Raw genomic sequence first — 19,930 nt, forward strand, 5'->3', positions numbered from 1 at the left:
TGGTGTGGATCTCAGTAGCTCTTTCCTGAGCCACTGTGCAGCCAGCTCTCACCATCCCCACAGGTTCCCGTAGGGCTGTGTCTGTGTGGGTTTTTCAGGAGGCTGTGCATCTGCAGGCCCTGCAGTGGGGATCTCTGTGTGCAGATTGGGGAGCCCTGTAACTAGCCAGGGGGTAGTGAGGTATGCTGTGCAAAGCTGGGCAGAGAGCAGGCAGCACAGTGCCCGGCCCCTGGGCCAGCAGAGGGGAGACCCTCTGGGTCGCTGCGCCCCTGTTCGCAGATGAAGCTGGGGCACGAGAGAGCGGCGTGACGGGGACCCAGAGGCCAAGGTCACAGCGTTAGCACTGAACTTAAAGGAGATGCCGAGGATCCCGATGTCTAACCTGGAATTGCTGTCGAAGAAAAACAAACTGCCCAGACAGTGCAATGTTTAAAAACAAGCCAGTCAGTCACACTAGGAGGAAAGGATATTGAAAAATCGACTTCAGATATAAAGTTTGACGTGTGAAGGTAGTTAGAGTTGGAGGGAAAACGTAGGTAAATAGTTAACATTTCAGCCATATGTACCTGTACAACGGAAAACAAATATTTTAGGCAGGGTATTTTAATAGCCATACCTCCAGTTTCATTTTCAGTATTTTTAGCTTTTGCCTTATTTTAAATATAGTACAGTGTTAAGGACCGATTTTGTTTTAACTTTTTATTGCAGGCACTTAAAGAAAAACACACAGGGAATGCACACTGCACACGAGGCAAAATTTTATACATACAGGAAGGAAACAGATGAGTAAAATTTACTCCGCACACCATCACCCCCATTTCAACATGAATCAGCTGATGGCCATTTGATTGCATTAGTTCCTCCACCCACTTCCCTACATCTGATATAAAATTGCAGCTTTTCAGTCATTTTTGACCTCCATAATTTCATATGGGTTAGCTCAGTATTTTTTTTTTAATATATTTTATTGATTTTTTACAGAGAGGAAGGGAGAGAGATAGAGAGTTAGAAACATCGATGAGAGAGAAACATCGATCAGCTGCCTCCTGCACATCTCCTACTGGGGATGTGCCCGAAACCCAGGTACATGCCCTTGACCGGAATCGAACCTGGGACCTTTCAGTCCGCAGGCCGACGCTCTATCCACTGAGCCAAACCGGCTTCGGCTAGCTCAGTATTTTGAAACAAATTCCAGACACTATCATTTCTTCCATGACTATTTCAGTCTATATCTTTAAAAGATAGGCAGTCTTTGAAGATGGGACGATATCATGACTGAATCTGAAAAAAGTAACAGCAATCCCCAGTATCGTCAAATATCTAGTCAGTGCCCGATTTCCAGCTGTCTCCTACACATTGTCATTTGTGTACACCTGTTTACCTAAATCAGGATTCACATAAGGCCCACACGTTGTGGTTTTTGCATATGTCTCTTAAATGTTTTTTAATTTACAGGCTGCCCCTACCTCACTTTTTAAAAACAATTAATTTTTTCCTTGCAATTGAAAAAAACCTAGCTCTTAGTTTTTCAAGTTTCCCGTAGTTTGGGGTTTTTAAGGGCCTAGATTTTGATTAGTTTTGTTTAGTCAGAAAAGTCTAAGTTCACCACAAATATGGGGGTGTGAAGAAGTTGCTATAATCACCAATATGACTAGATGCTATTTCCTGCTCTTTCACAGCATCTAGCTCAGTGCCTGGGACAGGACAGGTGATCAGTGTATATTTGATCACCGAACACACGCCTGAGTGTTCGCTGACCAAGTAGATGCGTAAATAAATATGACGGGTGTCGGAGTGGGGGTTTTACATTAGAATGTAGATTTCATTTCACAGTTTCAGTTCATGGAGAAATAATAACGGAGTAACAGATGCTCACTTTTCAACAAACTTTGATGAAACATATCCCCCACACTCCACCGACTATCCAAAACCATCATGGGGGTTAGAAGATGCATCCTCGTTTACGTATCTCTAGGCAAGAAAGCAGCTTGCAGTGAAACCCTTGCACATACTTGATTAGGAGGCACACCTCTGAGGGTTGCGGAAATGTGCATCTCAGAGTTGATGGCACGTGGTGCTCCCCTTAGTCCAGGACACCTGCAGTCACGTCGGCAATGGCCGTGTCTCCCCATGGCCCCTCAGAGGAGCCAGTTGTGGAGGGCACAGTCCTGGGGGGGGGGGGGGGGGGGGGCGTGGCCACATCAGCCCAGGAAAGAAGTGACAGGTCCGCTGTCAGGTGCAGCCGTGCGGGTCAGGTTCCATCCCAGCCAAGGGTACGTTGTGAAGTCTTCCTGTGACAAAGGTCTGGTCCCTCAGAGGGACACTTCCTTCCGTAGAAGGCAGGCGACTCACCCTTGAGTTTCAGTCTGCGTGCATCCGCCCTGCAGGCAGCCATGGGAAGGCCTCCCAGGTTCTGTGGCCCGTGACCGTGAAAGCCCTAGTGTTCTCTACGGTTTCTGCAGAGCATGCCAAAGCTCACTCTGCGGGTCTCTGGAGGTGTGTCACCGAAGGACCTCATCCGCACGGAGCTAGTCATGCGTTGCTCTCTGTTGTATGAGAAACACCAAGCTCTGAGTGCACGTGTCCCGGGCACACATGCCCCTGGATAGGCCAGGTGGCTTTCTTCCACCGAGAATGCTGGCTTGTGTGTCGTGACTAGGTATGAAGATCTGCGGTTAAACCAGCCCTGCCCAGTCTTCCTTCAGTTCAGGTGGATGGAGGTTTTAACCAGCCAAGGATGCTCGGAGCATGCGGGCCGGCTGTCAGAACCCTTCTGGGGTCACTCAGGCAGTTTAACTCCGTGTCACGTGTTCTCAGCAAACAGCTTCCCCGGGACTGGGAGGCCCAGGCCCCTGGGCCACGCAGTAGGTGCAGAAACGTGCCTCCGTGTGCCCGACGGTCTCCTAGTGAGAAAACCCTGTGTGCTCAGTGGGCGTTCTCACTTGAGGGAGACCCTCCGGCACGGAGGTAACTGTCTGTCTAAGGAAGTCACACTAAGGGACACCGTAGTGTTCTAGGTTGTGCATATGTGTGTTTCAGAAATGTTACAACGTCAAGATCGATGAGGACAGAGGTGACTAAAGCAGAGGCGTGGTAGCTGACGTTTTGGGGCCTCCACCAAGTGCTAGGCTCTAACTAACACCTCATTCAGTGCTCCCTGTGACGGCAGGTCATCTCCCTTTCGCACATGAGGAAATGGAGGCACAGAGAGGTTGAGTAATTTTCCCGAGGTTGCACTGCTTCGTGGAGCTGGAGTTTTAATCCAAGTTAGTCCAACCCCAGAACCCTCACTCGGGGCCTCCCCACCGTTCAGTGGCAGTGGGATTGGAGCCAGGCCCTGGGGGGTGGGTCGAATAAAATGGAGGTCACTCTCCGTCACCCTCTAGCACCCGGGAGCATCACACACAAGGGCCTGGAGAGGAGGGCTGCAGTGAGGCCTTCAGTGGATGAGCCAGGAAACTGGCGCAGTTTGTGAGGGAACAATGGGAAACAAAGGCGGAGGGAGAGAGGGGGAGGGATGAATACTTCCTGCCTCAGAGGATCGTTTGCAGATGAAAGATGGAAGCTTTGACACTCTGAAGTGCTTTGAGATCAAAGAATTGGTGCTAGGGTGGGAAATGGGATCTAGGAGGACCTCTGACTCACTGGGTGAGGAGCAGGCCTGCTCTGGGTTAGTTCTGAATGAGAGAGACCTTGGGTGGAAGTTACAGAAAGCGGGTGATGGTTTAGCGGAACTTTCCAATAGAGCTGTTGGCTCTAACAGGTGAGCTGGTAAAAAACAGCATGTTCCGTGTCCCTGTCCCAGGCAAGACAGGCCGCATGACCACCTGTCAGGGCTGAGAGTAGAGCGATCCCTTCATTGCCGGCAAGAGGTCTCGAGTTTTAAGCCTTAATCACTTGGGTGCTGCTCAGAGCACAGTGGGAAAGCTGGGGGCTCTACGGCGGGATCTTGTGAAACGCGGCAGAACTGAGCTCCTTGGGAGGATGTGGGGCAGGATGGAGTTGACATTGCAGGCAGGGGTTTCTCATGGCACAGGAAGCGGTGGGGAGGAGGGGCTGCGGTGGGAGGTTTAGGTGAAGGAGGTGCAGCTGGTCTGGGGAGCAGGAGACAGTTCTCTGGAGAAGGGAGGAGTGCGGAGGGGAAGCCAGGAGTGGGTCCCAGGGGAGGCCCTGTGTTTCCAGCCCTCACTGGATTGGGGGAATGGCGTGTGTTTTGTGGAGGAGGGAGCGTTTAACTCTGAACGTGTGAGTTTGAAATGACAGCCTGTAGGCAGCTGTTGGGGGAAGTTGAGTCTGACAGGCGGAGAGCTCAGGTAGAGTTGGAGGGCAGATGCGGTCGAGTACTCCAGGATGTCATCGGAGGCCCTGGAAACAGGTGCCTTCTCTAACGGGAGGTGCCGTACGGGAAGAAGACCAAGACCCAAGGAGAAGACGAGGAAAGTGAGCCGAGAAGAAAGGCCCGGGGGGCGTGGCGGGAGGAAGAGAATGAAGGTCTCGTTCCCGGGAGCGAAGGGAAGGACGAAGGGGTTCTAGGACGGGGCGGGAGGCCTCCGTCTGTTCACTAGAGCTCCTGTCCTGTGACCTCGGTGCAGTGCGCACGCCCGGGGCTGCTTTCATGAGGCCCAGCTGTCAGTTTTAAATGTGTGTTTTAGAGAAACCTAGAGATGCTCGTCCTTTTATCTTGGAGGAGATTGGCTTTGCACAGATGAACTTGGGGGTGGGGGTTGCATGAGGGTGGGAAATGGTCTTAAGGCCATTGTCTTAGGCCTCAGGGAGGGGACCTCTAGACAAGGGACTGGGGCACAGGGACGAAAGGGGATGGGAAGACGAGGCTGCCAGGAGTCACCAGGCCAGGCAGGAGTGGGCACCACAGAGGCTGGGAGACACTGGGCACATCGTGGGCAAAGGCCGCTCACGCATGACCCGCAGGATCTCTAGACATAGGCTCCATAGACAACTGCACACCCCGTGTTTATTTGGGTTCCTTGCTAGAGAGAGAGAGAGAGAGAGAGTGTGTTAGAGTTAGAGTGTAGGTTTAGATATTCTCATTCCAATCACTGAACTTTCGGCCGAGTATAGTGAAGCTCCCTGTTGTCCTGCACCCGGATGGAGTACGGGGTACACTTCACTGTACAGTTCACTGCACTGTCCTCCCAGAGTGAATGTGCCAAGGGGATGGTCGCCCTGAAGACTGACATGGACAGGCTGCTTCTGAAGTGGGGACGGGAGGAGCCAAGCAGTGTGAGAATAGAGGCACTCGGTCTCCATCACAGAAGCGGTGCAAGGTGCAAGGTGGGGGCGGGAGAGGAGGCTGGAAATGGTTCTGTCCGGGCTCCACTGGGATTGGTGTGGACTCGGGCCTGATTGAGACTGGGAGCTCCTGGAGTCGGACCGTGTTGCCAGATCAAAGACCGAGTTCAGTTCCTGTGTCTCCACCGGATCTCAGAAAATTAGTGTCTGAGTCATAGTTTTCTCAAGTGCAAAGTGACAAAATATCACTTGCCACTAATCAAACTAGATCATGTGAAACACCCATCTTCGATTGAAAAATTAGAATGATTTGGGTTTTTAAGTATATGCAAGTCTGACTGGCTCCTTACTTTGATAAGAAAAGTAGAAGCTGAATGAGTGAAAAATAACTTGAGACAACAAAAGAAACCCATGAAAATGAGCAGTTCCTCCCAGAATTCCTGCAGATGTTCTGTGGTTGCTTTTGAGAGAAGTGAGGAAGTGGGAGTGCCTGGAAGCGGGCGTGAGGGGCGGGGACATGCGCAGAGGGGCCACTGAGGAGCCGGAGAAGGAAGGTGCCAGCAGAAAGGTGGGCCAGGGCAGCAGATGCTCACCTGGCAGCGCGCAGGCCTCCCGTCGGGGGCCGGAGGGTAGTGTGAGGGAAGGGGACTTGAGGAAAGGCCACTGGATTGGGGTGAGCAGAGTTGTACTGGAGATTGGAGATAATAGCAAATATTTTTAAAATTAAAATACGTTTTATTGATTTTTTAGAAAGAGAAGAAGGGAGAGGGATAGATAGAAACATCAATGATAGAGAAACATCCATCGGCTGCCTCCTGCACACCCCTCTACAGGGGATCAAGCCCTCAACCCAGGCATTTGCCCTGACTGGGAATCAAACCTGTGACCTCTTGGTTCATAGGTCAACGCTCAACCACTGGGCCACACCAGCCGGGTGCGAATATTGTTTAAATCCGTGCCAGGTGCGTGTTTATCTCACTTGGTCCTCCCTCGTCTTTATGACACGGTCCCTGTTCTCAGTGTAGCGCTGTCCTCCATCCCTCAGAGAGGCCTCAGGAGGTGAAGTCCAGCGACTAGTGAGAGGCGGAGGCTGGCTTTGACCCCGTCTGTGTGGCTGCAGAGCCAGGCCTGTCTTTCCCTGCCCCCAAGCCCCGGGAGTCAGAGCGATTCCTTGGGTGGGATGGCGGCAGGCCGCAGGCTACCTGGGGCCCAGGCACGTGTCCAGACGCTTGGCGTAAGGAAGAGCTGAGATGGTGACGCAAGTGACCGACAAGTGAGATTTCCCCAGGAAGGACAGACTTCTTACTCGGAACGTGTAGAAGCGGGGTAGATGCACGAGGCTGCCAGAGAACAGGGTGACGGCTCTGCCCCGCGAGGCTGTCTGGACCCTTCCTTATGCCCACCCCCCTTGGTACATCTGGTCAACCATGCAGTGTGATTTCTCCTTTAGAGCTGAGCTGTACAGTGAAGTGATGTCTTTGCAGGTGTAGGTGCTGTGGTAGGCGTTTCCAGGTGGCATCATGAAGGAAGGAGACCATTTCCCCTCCCTAAGTGGCTCCCTAAGTCACTGTGTGTGTGTATGTGTGTGTGTGTGTGTGTGTGTGTGTGTGTGTGTGTGTCGGGGGTGGAGGGGGAAAGTGTGTTCATCATTGATTCCAAGTAGTGCATAAATAAGTTGATAAAAACTTAGAGGCGTGGACTTTTCACAGCACAATCCTGCCGACATCCCGGCCTGCTTCCAGCCTGCTCCCAGCCTGTGTTCCTCCTGCCCCTCCACCCTCCTCTCCATTTGGGTTTCCCAGAACAGTTGTCCTTGTGGCATTTTTTTGGTCTGGCTCGATTGCCGTCACAGACACACGTGCAGTCTTGCTGTGGGGAGACCTCTCCCATCACAGTGCTGAGTCACTGTGTCCCTCAGGCAGCTCCCCAGTGGCTGGGCTCTGGGGTTGGGGGTGGGGTTCTGGTGGCAGGAAGAAGGCAGGCCTGAGGAGTGACCCTGAGGAAGAGGAAATGGTCTCATTGTTTCACTCGCAGGAACGTGTGGCTCCCGGGCTGCACGGGACACCCAGGCACCTGGACTCATGTCTCTGAAGCTGTGGGTGTGGGTTGCTCGATGGACTTGAGGGGGAGGGAGGCCCTGGCTGGGAGTCTGGCCCCCACCCCCAGGGCAGGATGCTCAGTGGCCAGAGTCCAGGGCAGACCTTACCTGGAAGAATTCACCCACAGGGTTCCTGTCCCTGGGCCGTGATTGAGGTGGTTTCCTCAGAAAGGGAGGGAGGAGCTTTTCCTCAGAAATCATAAAAGGGGTGGCACGATTCCTCCCTGTGCCCACGCACGCCCTCGGAGAAGGAAGAGCAAGATCTAGGCACGTGGTGCTGCACGCGGGCCTGGCGCAGCTGCTTAGCCTGGACTGTGGCTGCAGGTGTGAAAGGCAGGCACCCACGTGGGACCACCTCCTCCTCCGAGGAACCTGCGCAGAATCGGGTGGCTTAGGCTCCAGGCTGACGGGGGAATAAGGGAGTGAATGACCCAGCATGAAAAAAAGTGACAGAGGGTAGAAGTGAAGCTGAGGAGAGGGAGGGAAGGAAGTGTTCTCAATTCTGTTTTCTTTTCTTCTTCCTAGCAAGAACCAGTTGAGTCATCTTTGGGGCTTAGTAATGGAGTAAGTGATCTTTCTCCTGAGTACGCGGTCCTGGCTTCAGCTATAAAAAATGAAGTGGATAGTACGGTGAACATCATAGGTAAACTGTTTTTGACATCTTCCTTCTTATACACACGAGCAGCCCGCTGGGGTCCGACACTGGTTAACCGTGATTTGAAATAACAGTCAGTGGGAGGGGGTCTTGGAACCGTCTCACCCTGCGAGTTCCGGCCCCCAGATTTCAGGGCTGAAAAATAAAGGTGTTTGAGGAGCAGATAAAGGGACTCCCATGGTCCAGCCTCGAGGAACTAGGCCGAGAGGGACTTCCCAGGAGGGCCCAAGGAGATGCGAGGGTTTCATCGCCTCAGTGGCTAATGGTTAGCAAGTCGCGGTCTTTCAGTAATTTCTTGGGTGGACAGTTACTCATTTAACTTGGAACCGGGAGAGGGGGACTGTCCCCTCCGCACCTGCTCCCGGCAGAAATGCCACAGCGGTGGCCACGCTCATCTTACAGATGGGGAAACGGAGGCACAGAGACGTGTGGCCAAAGGGCGCACGTGGGTTCCGCAAGGAGTTTTGAGCACCTCCGTTATGCCAGACGCGGTTCCACGAGCAGGAAGTAGCCTGGGGAACAGGGCAGCCCAGCCCCTAGTTTCACAGAAGGAGGCAGTAAACAAAGCCACACATAACGAAGGCTGCAAAGGGAAAGGATGGGGCGAGCGAGAGCCAGGGGCTGATGTAGTCTGGAGGCCTCTCCAAGGAGTGGTGTGTCCCCTGCAGCCGTGAGGAGGGGCAGTGTGACTCAGCAGAGTGAGCAGCCTGTGGGTCCCTCGGATGGGGGGCGGGGCAGGTCACGGAGCCTTTGCAGGCCATGGGAAGGAGGTCGGCATTTAGTTCCAGAATGCTGAAGCGTGTGTTTAAAAATATATATATATTTTTTTAAATTCAAGTCTAACAGTAAAATGCACACATGTTTGACATACAAACACACTGTAGACACCACTTGGAGGCTCCTAGGCGGGAGGGTGAATTACATCTCCATGAGCATCCCGCCCTCGAGATGCTGCCAGGAATGGGTGGCGGGGGCTCTGTCCCACGGTGAGGCCCAGCTCCAGCCCCAGCACCCAATCGCCGCCCTTGGGTACCTTTTGGTCCACTCACCCTTGCTCTGGGTGGTAGACAGCGTGATGCTGGTAAGAACCAGAGATCACTGGGCACGGAGCAAGCTTCCCGCCCGGGCTCCTGCATGTCTGCTTCCCAGTGGGGTACGGATGGGAGGCCGCAGCCACTGCAGCCCTTGTGCCCTGCAGTTTGGGAGTTTTGGGAGTGGACCACGTACCCGGGTTGTCCCTTGAGTGTGGAAGTCTTTGGGGGAATGCAGACGGAGGGACCAGACAGCGTTGAGTGCAGGCTGTCTCAGGGCAGGCCTGGCCTTGCCTCCTCCGGGTGCTCACGCTCCACGGGGCACTTCTGCGTGGAGCCAGTTTTTCCTGAGCTGAGAGAGGTCATCAAGATTGAGCGTCTGGTCACTGCCCCTCTGCAGGGAGGCGCCCTGCCCAACCAGAAGCCCAGCTGCCCTCCCTCCTGGCCCTTAGTCCCAAGGCCCCACGCTGCTGCACCCGTCTCAGGGCGGCAGTGGGCTTTTATTTATTTTGCCTGAGTCTCAGTGTGTAACTCCCCGGTCAGGTGATAGCTCGTTGCCCCGCTGCGATGGTGCCACGTGCACTTGGTACCAGTGTAATGAGTCAGTACTTCGGGGCCGAGGCGAATGCGGGTGTGGTTAGCGATCACCTGTTGCCTTACGTGATTCTCTTTCTTGGCTTAATAATAAAATAACGATGGCAGCGAAATGAGTTTGAATATCTCTCTCTGTAGCGGGTGGCCGTGGTAAAGGTACATGATTATAAGTAAAGTGGGGCCATTTGCGTATTGGGAAGGGTGGGTGATGTGTGGTCACTGCTAACAGTACACTGCCTCGATTGTTAACCCTTCCTGGGGCGCCTGTCCACATGCTCCCCTGTGACCACTCATCGGCCACCCTGTCTTCGTGATTTGTGGGGAGAGATGGGAACACCGGGACCCTGATCCCAGGCCACTGGGATGGGAGGCTCCTTAAAAACGCTTTCTTTCACATGACACTGTTTCTGGCTTCCAGTTCATTTGTTTCTAAACCCAGGGTTCCTTTCAGTTTTGTAATTAGGCACCAAGATGAGAGCATGAGGGTGCCTTCACCCCGCTTTTATGAGCACATGTCTTTAAGGTGGGAAGGGAAGTGAGCAGTTAATGCGGCAGACTCCTTCACGGTGTCCGCGGGCTCCGGGCTGGGCAGTGGTTGAATCATTAACTTCATCCGGTGGCGGCCGGCACCCAGCACGTGGTACTCTGGACAGGATGGCTGTTTTGTAAGCGAATCCCTAAGAGTGTAAAAGGCAAAGTGCACTGTTGCCCTGACAAGTGAGCTCTTGCTTCATTGCTAGGTTTTACTTCAATTCTTGCCACAAATCATAGCAGGAAAACACATGCATGTGCACACACATGCATAGGTACACACATGCACAGGTGCACAGACGCACATGCACACACATGCACAGTCACGCACGCGCACATGCATAGGTATGCATGCACACACGTGCACAGGTGTGTATGCACACAGGCACGCACACACACACACATGCATAGGTATACATGCACACACATGCACAGTCACACGCGCGCGCACACATGCATAGGTATACATGCACACACATGCACAGGTGCGCATGCACACAGGCACACACACATGCACTCGCAGTTGTCAGCAGGCTGTACTCTGGGCTGGCCGATGCACATGCACACACATGCACAGTCACACGCGCACATGCATAGGTATACATGCGCATGCACACAGGCATACACACATACACTCGCAGTTGTCAGCAGGCTGTACTCTGGGCTGGCCTTCTAGCCTATGACAGCCGAATGCTCTTTCCCGTCTGGTCAGCGGTGCACACCAAGAAGGCGTGTTCGTCTCCACGTCTAAGACCTGTCTCCTAGCGTTCCCTCTCCCCTCGTGGTTAAAGGCACAGGTTAGTACCCCCAGCGACCTGCCCCAGCTTTCCCTTCCAGGAGAGGAGAAAGCACGCCCTGCTTTTCTTTTCGCTTGTCATTGGCATGACATTACCCTGTGTGTGCAGCAACTTCTGCTTTTAGGGAGCGGAAGAAGCGGCAGCCTGTTGGACTGTTCTGACTGTGCCCGCTGGCGCCGTGCCCGGGCCACAGAGGGTTGGCTGAGCTGCACTGAAGCGGGTCTGGTCTCGGGCAGGTGCAGGAGCGGGCAGGTGCGGGGGTTGTCTGACGCCCTGCCCGGCAGTGTTTACAGCCCCATTGTGTTTCTTGATAAAAGGCTGCCCCACCCTTTCAGTGAGCAATGATTGCTGGGGAACTGGGAGGCCATTCCTCGCCCTGAAGTGAACCGACCAGTCCTAAGTGACTAGACCACAGAAATCAGGAAACAGTGTAATTTGGATTTTGGCTTGATTTGGGCAGCCCCAAATGCACCTTATAGAATGTCCTTTTTTGTTTTTTTGTAATGGCTTCCAAATTTGACTAACTTTAAAGTAGACTTTGGGTAGCTTTTTAGGCAAGCTTGGATACTCGGGTGTCCACAGGGAGGACTGAGTTTGCAGAGAGGAGCTTCCACACTTACAGGCCCCTGAGTGCCCCCGCTCCCCCACCCGAAGGCCCTGGCACCAGGACTCACAGTGGCTGGAGGGCGGCTGAGGGGACGCTCGGCTATGGCACTATGTCTTCATCTTTCCCGGCTCCATTGTTCCCCGGTTTTGACATTTTTCCTGGGGCTTCAGATACAAACCATTCCACTTACAAGATCAGTAGTAGCTTTAGGTGGATCTTTAGGTGGGAGGCACCACCTCCTACGTGGAGGCGAGAGAAGGTCTCCCATGCTGCTTGCGGAGGGCTGTGCCCCATGCCTGCTCCTGGGCGGGCCGAGCTCTCACCCCCCAGGAGTGGGGCCAGAGACAAAGCACCCACGTTTACCAGGACCCCCAGAAAACTCAGCTCAGTATGAACCCATGTGCGGTGTGGACCGGATGTCACTCTGTCCCCAGATGCAGGACCGGGAGCTCCAGGCCGTCCTCAGCCTGGCACAGAGGTGACTGCCTGGGACGCGCTCTGTCACCACCTGCATGCAGCTGGGAGACGGGCAGTGGGTTTGGCTGTCATTTTTTTAACCTTAAAATTATTATTTACCCAAGAAACCTGCCATCTCTATGAGGCTACATAACAGTTCCTCCTTCCCTCTCCCTCGCTGCCCCCTCATGAACTTAACTATGAAATCCTCCCTCCTCCCGCATCCTAGGTCTCAATTCCCCTTCTTTCTATTTCTTTTTTTAAAAAAATACTTCTATTGATTACAGAGAGGAAGGGAGAGAGATAGAAACATCAGTGATGAGAGAGAATCATTAATTGGCTGCCTCCTACAGGGGGACCGGGCCCGAAACCTGGCCGTGTACCCTTGACCGGAATTGAACCCGGGACCCTTCAGTCCGCAGGCTGAGGCGCTCTCCACTGAGCCAAACTGGCTAGGGCCCTTCTTTCTACTGCTGCTGCTTCTCCCAGTCACCTCCTCATTCAGTCTGTCCCCTCCCCATTCATTCTCCACACAGCGATTTTTTAAAAATGCCAGTCTCCCCAGGTCACCATTGCCCAAAGGACAGTGACCAAAGAACAAAGACGGGTAGTCTCCCTCGTGGCCCAGCGTCCTGGTCCCTTTCCGACTCCTCAGAACCTGTTTTGAATCTGAATTATTCTGAACAGTTGGACTCCCACGTGCCATGGGTAGAGAGCGAGGCTGGCTGTGGGCAGCTCTCTAAGGCGCAGTGGACACAGTATGCGCAGGCCCAGTGTGGGTTCACGCTGCCAGCCCAAGAAGGCTGGCCTGGACTCCTGACCCTGGAGACCTGCTGGTGCCCTGCTCTGAGTTGTGCTGGGACACCGATGTGTGTGATGCTGTTTTCTCGGGAGGGGGGATATACACGGTGCCGTCACCTCTTGCCTCCCAGGCCCCTGATGGGGCGTGGCTGTCGGGGCAGCCTGCCCTGCAAGGACGAGGCTCCCTTCTCTATGACCTGCCCCACAGATGGTCTCTCCCACCGTTGCTCTGGGGCTGCTAGACCAAACCATGACCATGTTATTACTGTTTTAAAAGTACACCAGATTAGAAGTTAAACACGTGGTTTCCAGACCTGGCTCTGCGGTCCTTTATTTATCGTGTGATCTCCGGCAAGCTCCCTAACCTCGCTAGGACTCCGTTTCCTCGTCCCTCATCTATAAAACGGAAATAATGTACTGACCCCGCCCAAGCCAGATCCCGCCCTGGTGGACAGAGCACCAGCCCGCAGACTGAAGGGTCCCGCACTCGATTCCAGTCCAGGGCACACAGCTTGGTTGCAGGCTCTATCCCCTGGCCCCGTTGGGGCACATGTCGGAGGCAACCAATCGTGTCTCTCTCACATCGGTGTTTCCCTCTCTCTGTCTCTTCCCCTCCCTTCCACTCTCTAAGTCAATGGAAAAATATCCTTGGGTGAAGATGAACAAATAAAAACAAGAGTACTGATCCTGCCCACCTCACAGGTACGAGGATCAGATGGGAGCGGGAAAATCATGGGGTGGTTGTAAGGTGGTAAAACACCTCAATGATGAGGACTATGATATCAAAATACATTCAAACACATCGGATTCGGAAAGTAGGCCCCTCCGTGCTGCGCGATCAGGGCTGATGGTAACAGTTAAACGCAGACCTCAGGTCAGGCCGAGGACTCCCCCCCAGCACCCTGCGGAAGGCTGACTACATGCCGCCCAGGGAGCTTCATCCTTGACCCTGCAGCTACCCAGCGATGCTGGCGATGTTCCCAGCCTCTCTGGGTTTCAGCTGCTTTCGGCTGTTACGCAGTAAGGACCCACCCACCTTCCAAGACCTCTCGGCTTCCGATAGTCTCTCTCCAAGGCGTGGGGGTGCTGCTTTCTCCAGGGGAGCCCTGCACTGAGTCAACAATTGTTAATAAAGCCAGACTGACCTTTTAAGGCATGAAACCGGTTCCTCAGGAGCCAGCCACGAATAATATTGTTGTAATTCTCAGCACTGGGCCCAGAGGGAATTGCATTCCTGTGGGCGGCTCTTTGCTCACATGCTGACCTTCATAAGCCGGGGAAGCCCAGTGGGTTTCGAGCTCCTCCAGCCCTTGGAGACTGTGAAAAGCAGTTTCATTATTGACTATGAGAACCAAGTCTATGAGCCCGGAGGGAGGCGTCTCATGAGGTGAGAACCGCATGCCTTTGACCTGAGAGGGGCTTAGAAAGCTGTGCAGCACGTGGGTGAGCTCTGGGTCAGGGGACGCTGAGTTTGAATCCTGGTTGTGCCACTTAACTCTCTCTGACCTTGAATTTGTTACTTAACCCTCCGGGATGTCTGGCCTCCCATCTAAATGAGGATGAGAGCTGTACTTCCTGTGGGAGGTGGGGTCCTGTGGGGGGTGGGAGGGGCAGAGCTAAGTGCTCAGGAGATGTTAGGTTTGTGATTACTTACCAGAGGGTGCCGCCTCTGACCGTGTTGGCCGTCGATTGCTGAACGTTTGCTCTTTTTTTGACCTTTCAGTTGTCACGAGTCAAGGGTCACTGTATGTTACCACCCGAGGCAAAGCTTGGTGGTCCGGGGAGGTGCGTTCACATGGAGAGAGAGAGGGAGGGAGGGAGAGAGAGGGTTGGGGGGCGGATGGTGCCTGCAGTACATGCAGAGAGCATCCAGATGCTGGGAGTGCCGTGCTTCTCCCTTGGGTTGCGACTCCGAGTTGGACAACTTCTGAAGTGTCCACAGCGCTGTTCCGGGAGAGAAGGGTTGTCCCTGCCCGAGGCGCGCAGCAGCGCACTCCTGGGGCCGCTGCCTGAGGGACGATGTAATGATCTTAACTGGGGATGTGGATTGTAGCCCGAAACAGAGACTGACTTCTGAATCCCGGTCACCAGCATTCAGAAGAGGAGGGTCAGGGGGGTCACATACCTGGCGACGGAGGAGATGAGGCTCGGGTGGTGCGCACACAATAGCGCAGACAGGTGTAGATGTATCAGGTTGTACACCTGAAATTGGCTAATGTTTTTAACTACTGTTACCCAATAAATGTAATTTTAAAAGTTGAGTAAAGGTGCGGATCTACTTTTTTGTCTTAAGTCACATAGCTTAGGTGAAGCACAGTAACATTAACCCCTGTTAGGCGTACAGGCCTGTGAATGTTGACAGGTGCATGCTGTTGTGTAACCACCACTATAGTTAAGACAGGACATTTTCATCAGCCCAAGACATTCCTCCTCTACCTGCAGCTTCTGGAACAGTGACCATTAATCCAGGTCTGAAAAACCCACTTGCTGCATGTCCTGACATTTTCTAGAAAACACGTGTGTGAAGCCCGGTGTTTGCAAGTGGCTGTGGGCCGCTGCAGGACTCGCTGCCGTCAGGGAGCCCGGTCTGCCCATTCATTCATCCAGCAGAGACGCGCTGAGCTGCTCTCCGGTGCCGGGCAGGGGCGCCTGCTGTGACTTGGTTCTCGTGCGGGTCCTCAGCTCTCTCAGAGGCCCTGATGTGATGGGGAGATGACCACAGCTAGAAGCTTAGATGAAGACATATGGACTTAACTCACAGTGGGAGCAGAACGTCAGGCAGTGTCACAAGGCGTGTCACGCTGTAGTTTTGGCTGAGCAGCGGGGACAGTGAGTGAGAGGCGCTCAGGAAAGAGAGGTCAGTCTGTTCTGGGGTGGCCGGGAAAAGGCTCCAAAAAAAGCAGGCATTGTGAATCCTGCCTGTTGCTGGCCCTCCTCCCCTCCTCCCCATCCCTGTCACCGCCTCATTGAAGCCTTTGATTCCTCGAACTGGAAAAAACACTCCACTTCCTCCACTCGCATCACATGGCCTCTCCCCGCTTCCCCTTCTTCCCGCTGCTGTGCTAAACTTACTCTTCATCACCATGTGCCGGCGGTGGCCCTGCTGGCTTCTCTCTCACACACCAGGTCCTGGACCACATGCCCTCTCTGCCCCCCGTACCTGACAACAAAGTCTTGTGCGAAGTAGGTGCTCAGTTAGTCTTTGTTAGTTGAGTCACAGAGTTGGGCATTGTGGGAAAACAGTGAGGAGAGGCCTGCCGGGCGGCTCAGTTAGTGTCGTCCTGTACACCAAAAGGTTGTGGGTTCGAGCCCCCGTTGGGGTGTGTGCAGGAGACAATGATCTCTCTCTTTCTTTGTCTTTCTCAAGTCAATAAACCAGTGTCCTCAGATGAGGATTAAAAAGCAACAGTGAGGGAGAGAATTTTGGTCTGAACAAAGGGGTAAAAGTAGGAAGATGCTGAGCTGCTGGCACTGTTTATGCCCCCAGCGAGCTGCTGTGTCTGTGGGAAAGGCAGCGCAGCATCGGAAGTTAAAGCGGCTTTGATACCAACCACACGCACATAAGATCTGAGTGGCCTGAGAGTGGGTATTGCGTACACCCCTATACACCCCTCTCCTCGGACACATTCTGACACCCGTTAGGTTTCTGTCTCCACCCCTAAGTGCTTCTAGGACGTGGGAAGTCTCGCTTCCTGCTGTTTTATTTTATTTGGGAGAAGAGGCAGGAGGAACGTGAGAGGGGTCAGTGTCGCGCTCCGTGTGTGTCCAGTGAACTGTGTGACTGATGTTCTCGTGCTCAGACAGGTAGCCCCAAGGGTCAAGGGAGAGTTCGGGAGCCTGCCCGCCAGGTTTCGCCTGCCTTTCTTTGCTTTAATTTCCTCCCCTCCAGGAAAACCTAGGCAGCATCCACCTTCCCTACCCTCCCCTTCCACGTGCTGCGCCCTGTGCACCCTTGTCACACCCCGAGTCTCCTCTCCCAGCCTGCCTTAGCGATCCATGGATGCCCCCCAACCCTTCCCTGCCTTACACACGTCTTTTCATCACCCCCAAAACGCAGTCAGAGCAGGAACCACTTATAAACAAAAATGTGTGAGCAATGAAAAGACTGTGAGCACCCTGACCGGTTTGGCTCAGTGGATAGAGCGTCGGCCTGCGGACTGAAGGGTCCCAGGTTCGATTCCGGTCAAGGGCATGTACTGTGGTTGCGGGCACAGCCCCAGTGGGGGGTGTGCAGGAGGCAGCTGATCGATGTTTCTCTCTCATCGATGTTTCTGACTCTCTGGCCCTCTCCTTTCCTCTCTGTAAACAAAAATCAATAAAATATATTTAAAGAAAAAAGAAAAGACTGTGAGCCGTGAAAACAGGACCTGGCCGGGAAGGCTGACTTCTCCAGGAGACGGGAGTGTTGTCTTCCTGCCGGACCTGAACATTTGCAGGTGGCCGGGGGGACGTCCGGGACAGAGCACCGCGCGTGGTCCCAGCTGTGTGGCCTTGGACAAGGCACTCCGCGTCTCTGTGCCTGGTGGCTGTATTTGTAACGGTGGTGATGCTTGCCCTGTCGTTTCCAGGGCGGGAAATGTTAAAATAACTTACACACGATGGCAGCGTGCTGCGGTCCGGGGAAAACAGTGTTATGCCCGTTTGTTCGTTGGTCCAGTTTCAGGTGTGTTCCGTCCAGTTAATTGCCCACTGAAGTATGAGGTCAGCTCTGGATAACAGTAGGCAGGGCATTAGGGGTAGAGCAGGAAATTAAAGCTATGATGAGTCACAATGGCTAAAAAATAAAAAAATAGTGACCACACCAAAAGCTGGAGAGACTGTGCGGAAGTTAGGTTATCCAGCCCAGCCGGGCTCAGTAGGTTGAGCGTCATCCCATGCACCAAAGGGTTGCGGTTTGATTCCTGGTCAGGGCAGACACCTGCATTGTGGGTTTGATCCCCAGTCCTGGAGGTACGGAAGGCAACCCGATTGATGTTCTCCTCCCCTCCCTTTCCTCTCTCTAAGCATGTCCTCAGGTGAGGGTTTTTAAAAAAAAGATTATCCATCCGTGCTGGTGGGAATGTAAAATGGTGCAGCCACTCTGGGTAACAGTTTGGCAGTTTCTTGTAAAACTAGACATGTAATTGCCATATAACCCAGCAGCTGCACTCCTGGGATACATCATCCCAGAGAAATGGAAGCTTACGTTTATACAAAACCTGCACACCGATGTTCTTAGCAGCCTTGTTTGTAACAGCCAAGGGATGGACGTGACCCCAAAGTCCTTCAGAGGGTGGCTAGACCGAGGGACATCCCAACCATGGACTGTCACTCAGCAGCGAAAAGGGACCAGCTCTCGATACACACACCTCTCGGCACACACAACCTGGATGAATAAACCTCCGGGGGATTATGCCGAGTGAGGAAAAAAAAGCCAAGCTCAAAAGGCTACTGTGTGAGTCTGTTGAGAACACACTCTTGAAATGTCCAAAAGTAGAGAAATGGGAGACAGGTTGGTGGGTGTCAGGGATTAGTGAGAAGGGGTGGCTGAAGGAAAAGTAACAGGAGATGCTTGTGTTGGTGACTGTGGGGCGGGTGTGTGAAGCTGTGTCTGTGATAAAGCTGCATAGAACTAAGTACACACCCATCAGCACACGCAGAATACGGCGACGGAGGAGATCGGAGCGGATGCATGGGCGGCTGTCAGTAGCATCCTGACCTTGTCCTATGGTTCTGCGAGGTGTTGCCATCAGAGGAAACTTGGGTGAAGGGCACACAGGATCTGTCTATTATTTCTTACTGCGGTTTGCGAATCTATAATAATCTCACACTGAAAGGTTTGATTTAAAAACGGGAGGCAGGATTCCGAGCCAGGTGGTCAGAATTCATCTTGTCAGTGTTCTGGGGAGTTGATGCTACTCATGTGAGTGAGTTAGAACTGGGCGAGCATCTGCCCACCGCTCTGCTCTTTCATCCAGCAGGCGCGTGGCCTGGGGAGAATGAACAGGACACTCCACAGCTAAATCCACGGTGGGTGGATTGGGGTGGTCCTTCCTTCCTACTAAGATTTGAGCATGTGTCTCTGAACCCTAGGACTCGGAACATAGCACACAGCTTCGTTTGGAGCAGGAGCAGAGAACAGAAATGGGTCCGTTCCAGGCACTGTCTGAGCCTGGGGCGAGGTCCGGATGCAGCCTCTGGTCCCACAGCCGTGGCTGGGCCTGGGCTGGGGTGGGACGTTGCCCCTGTAAGGACGTGGGCAGGCTGCTGGGAACAGTCCCAGGAGCCCGGGGCTTGGTCTTGGTCTCACGGCCGGCCGTTGGCACGTGGTAACCGAGACGCTGAGCCCTGACTGGTCGGCTCTTTTGGGGAAGGTGCTCAGTCCTGAGAGTGTGTGGGAACTGGCATCGGGAGGCGTTGGTGCGTGACAGCTTTCCTCTCTTTGAAGTTGTAGGGCAGTCACATCTGGACAGCAACATCGAGGACCAAGAGATTGTCACCAACCCGCCAGACATTTGCCAGGTGGTGGAGGTCACCACCGAGAGCGATGAGCAGCCGGTCAGCATGAGCGAGCTGTACCCTCTGCAGATTTCCCCCGTGTCTTCCTACGCAGGTGAGGGGGCGGGGGGTAGAGCTCTGGCGTGGCGCAGGGGGCAGGGGAGGGCGCCTTTATTCGGGGCGCCCGCCCTGCCCAGCAAACAGCCTTCCCTCTCTCCCGGGATTGTTCTTGCTCTGACTCTCTCGACCGGCATGCCTTGGGCGCATTTGCTCTCAGCAGACAGGGTCTCCGCGTGTCTCCACTTGATCGTCCACACATTTCCATGCATGACTTAACACGTAATAACATTTCTGTGGACAAGTAAGTTCATTTGAGTCTATTTTGTTTGCACAAATTCTCAGAAATTTGGAAGGATGTTCGTAATGGAAGCTGAGCTTGGCCATGCTGGGTAGGACCCCAGGGATCATGTCCTCCAGTTCCTTCCGTTTTGGAAGTGAAGGGACTTACTTATTCCAGGTCACACGGTCAGTAAGTGTTTGGGTCAGGACTTGACCTCAACCTTCAGACCCCAAGCCTCATTCCATTCCACCAGGTTTATTTGTGACTCCCACATACATTCCCCTTCTTTTTCT

The 19,930-nt window shown here is 53.6% G+C and overlaps 1 protein-coding gene across 1 annotated transcript in view; it reads left to right on the forward strand.

Moving 5' to 3' along the window:
* The window catches only part of IRF2 (interferon regulatory factor 2), a gene marked incomplete at its 3' end in the record, with an annotated part of 72,911 nt that overhangs the window by 45,125 nt on the left and 7,856 nt on the right, over positions 1-19,930 (forward strand). Inside the window, exons 6-7 of the mRNA XM_005883871.2 lie at positions 7,874-7,991; positions 19,248-19,412. Coding sequence (XP_005883933.1) covers positions 7,874-7,991; positions 19,248-19,412 — 283 coding nt within the window. The remainder of the gene's footprint in view (positions 1-7,873; positions 7,992-19,247; positions 19,413-19,930) is intronic.

Source organism: Myotis brandtii, unplaced genomic scaffold, assembly GCF_000412655.1.
Source record: "Myotis brandtii unplaced genomic scaffold, ASM41265v1 scaffold802, whole genome shotgun sequence".
NCBI lineage: Eukaryota > Metazoa > Chordata > Mammalia > Chiroptera > Vespertilionidae > Myotis > Myotis brandtii.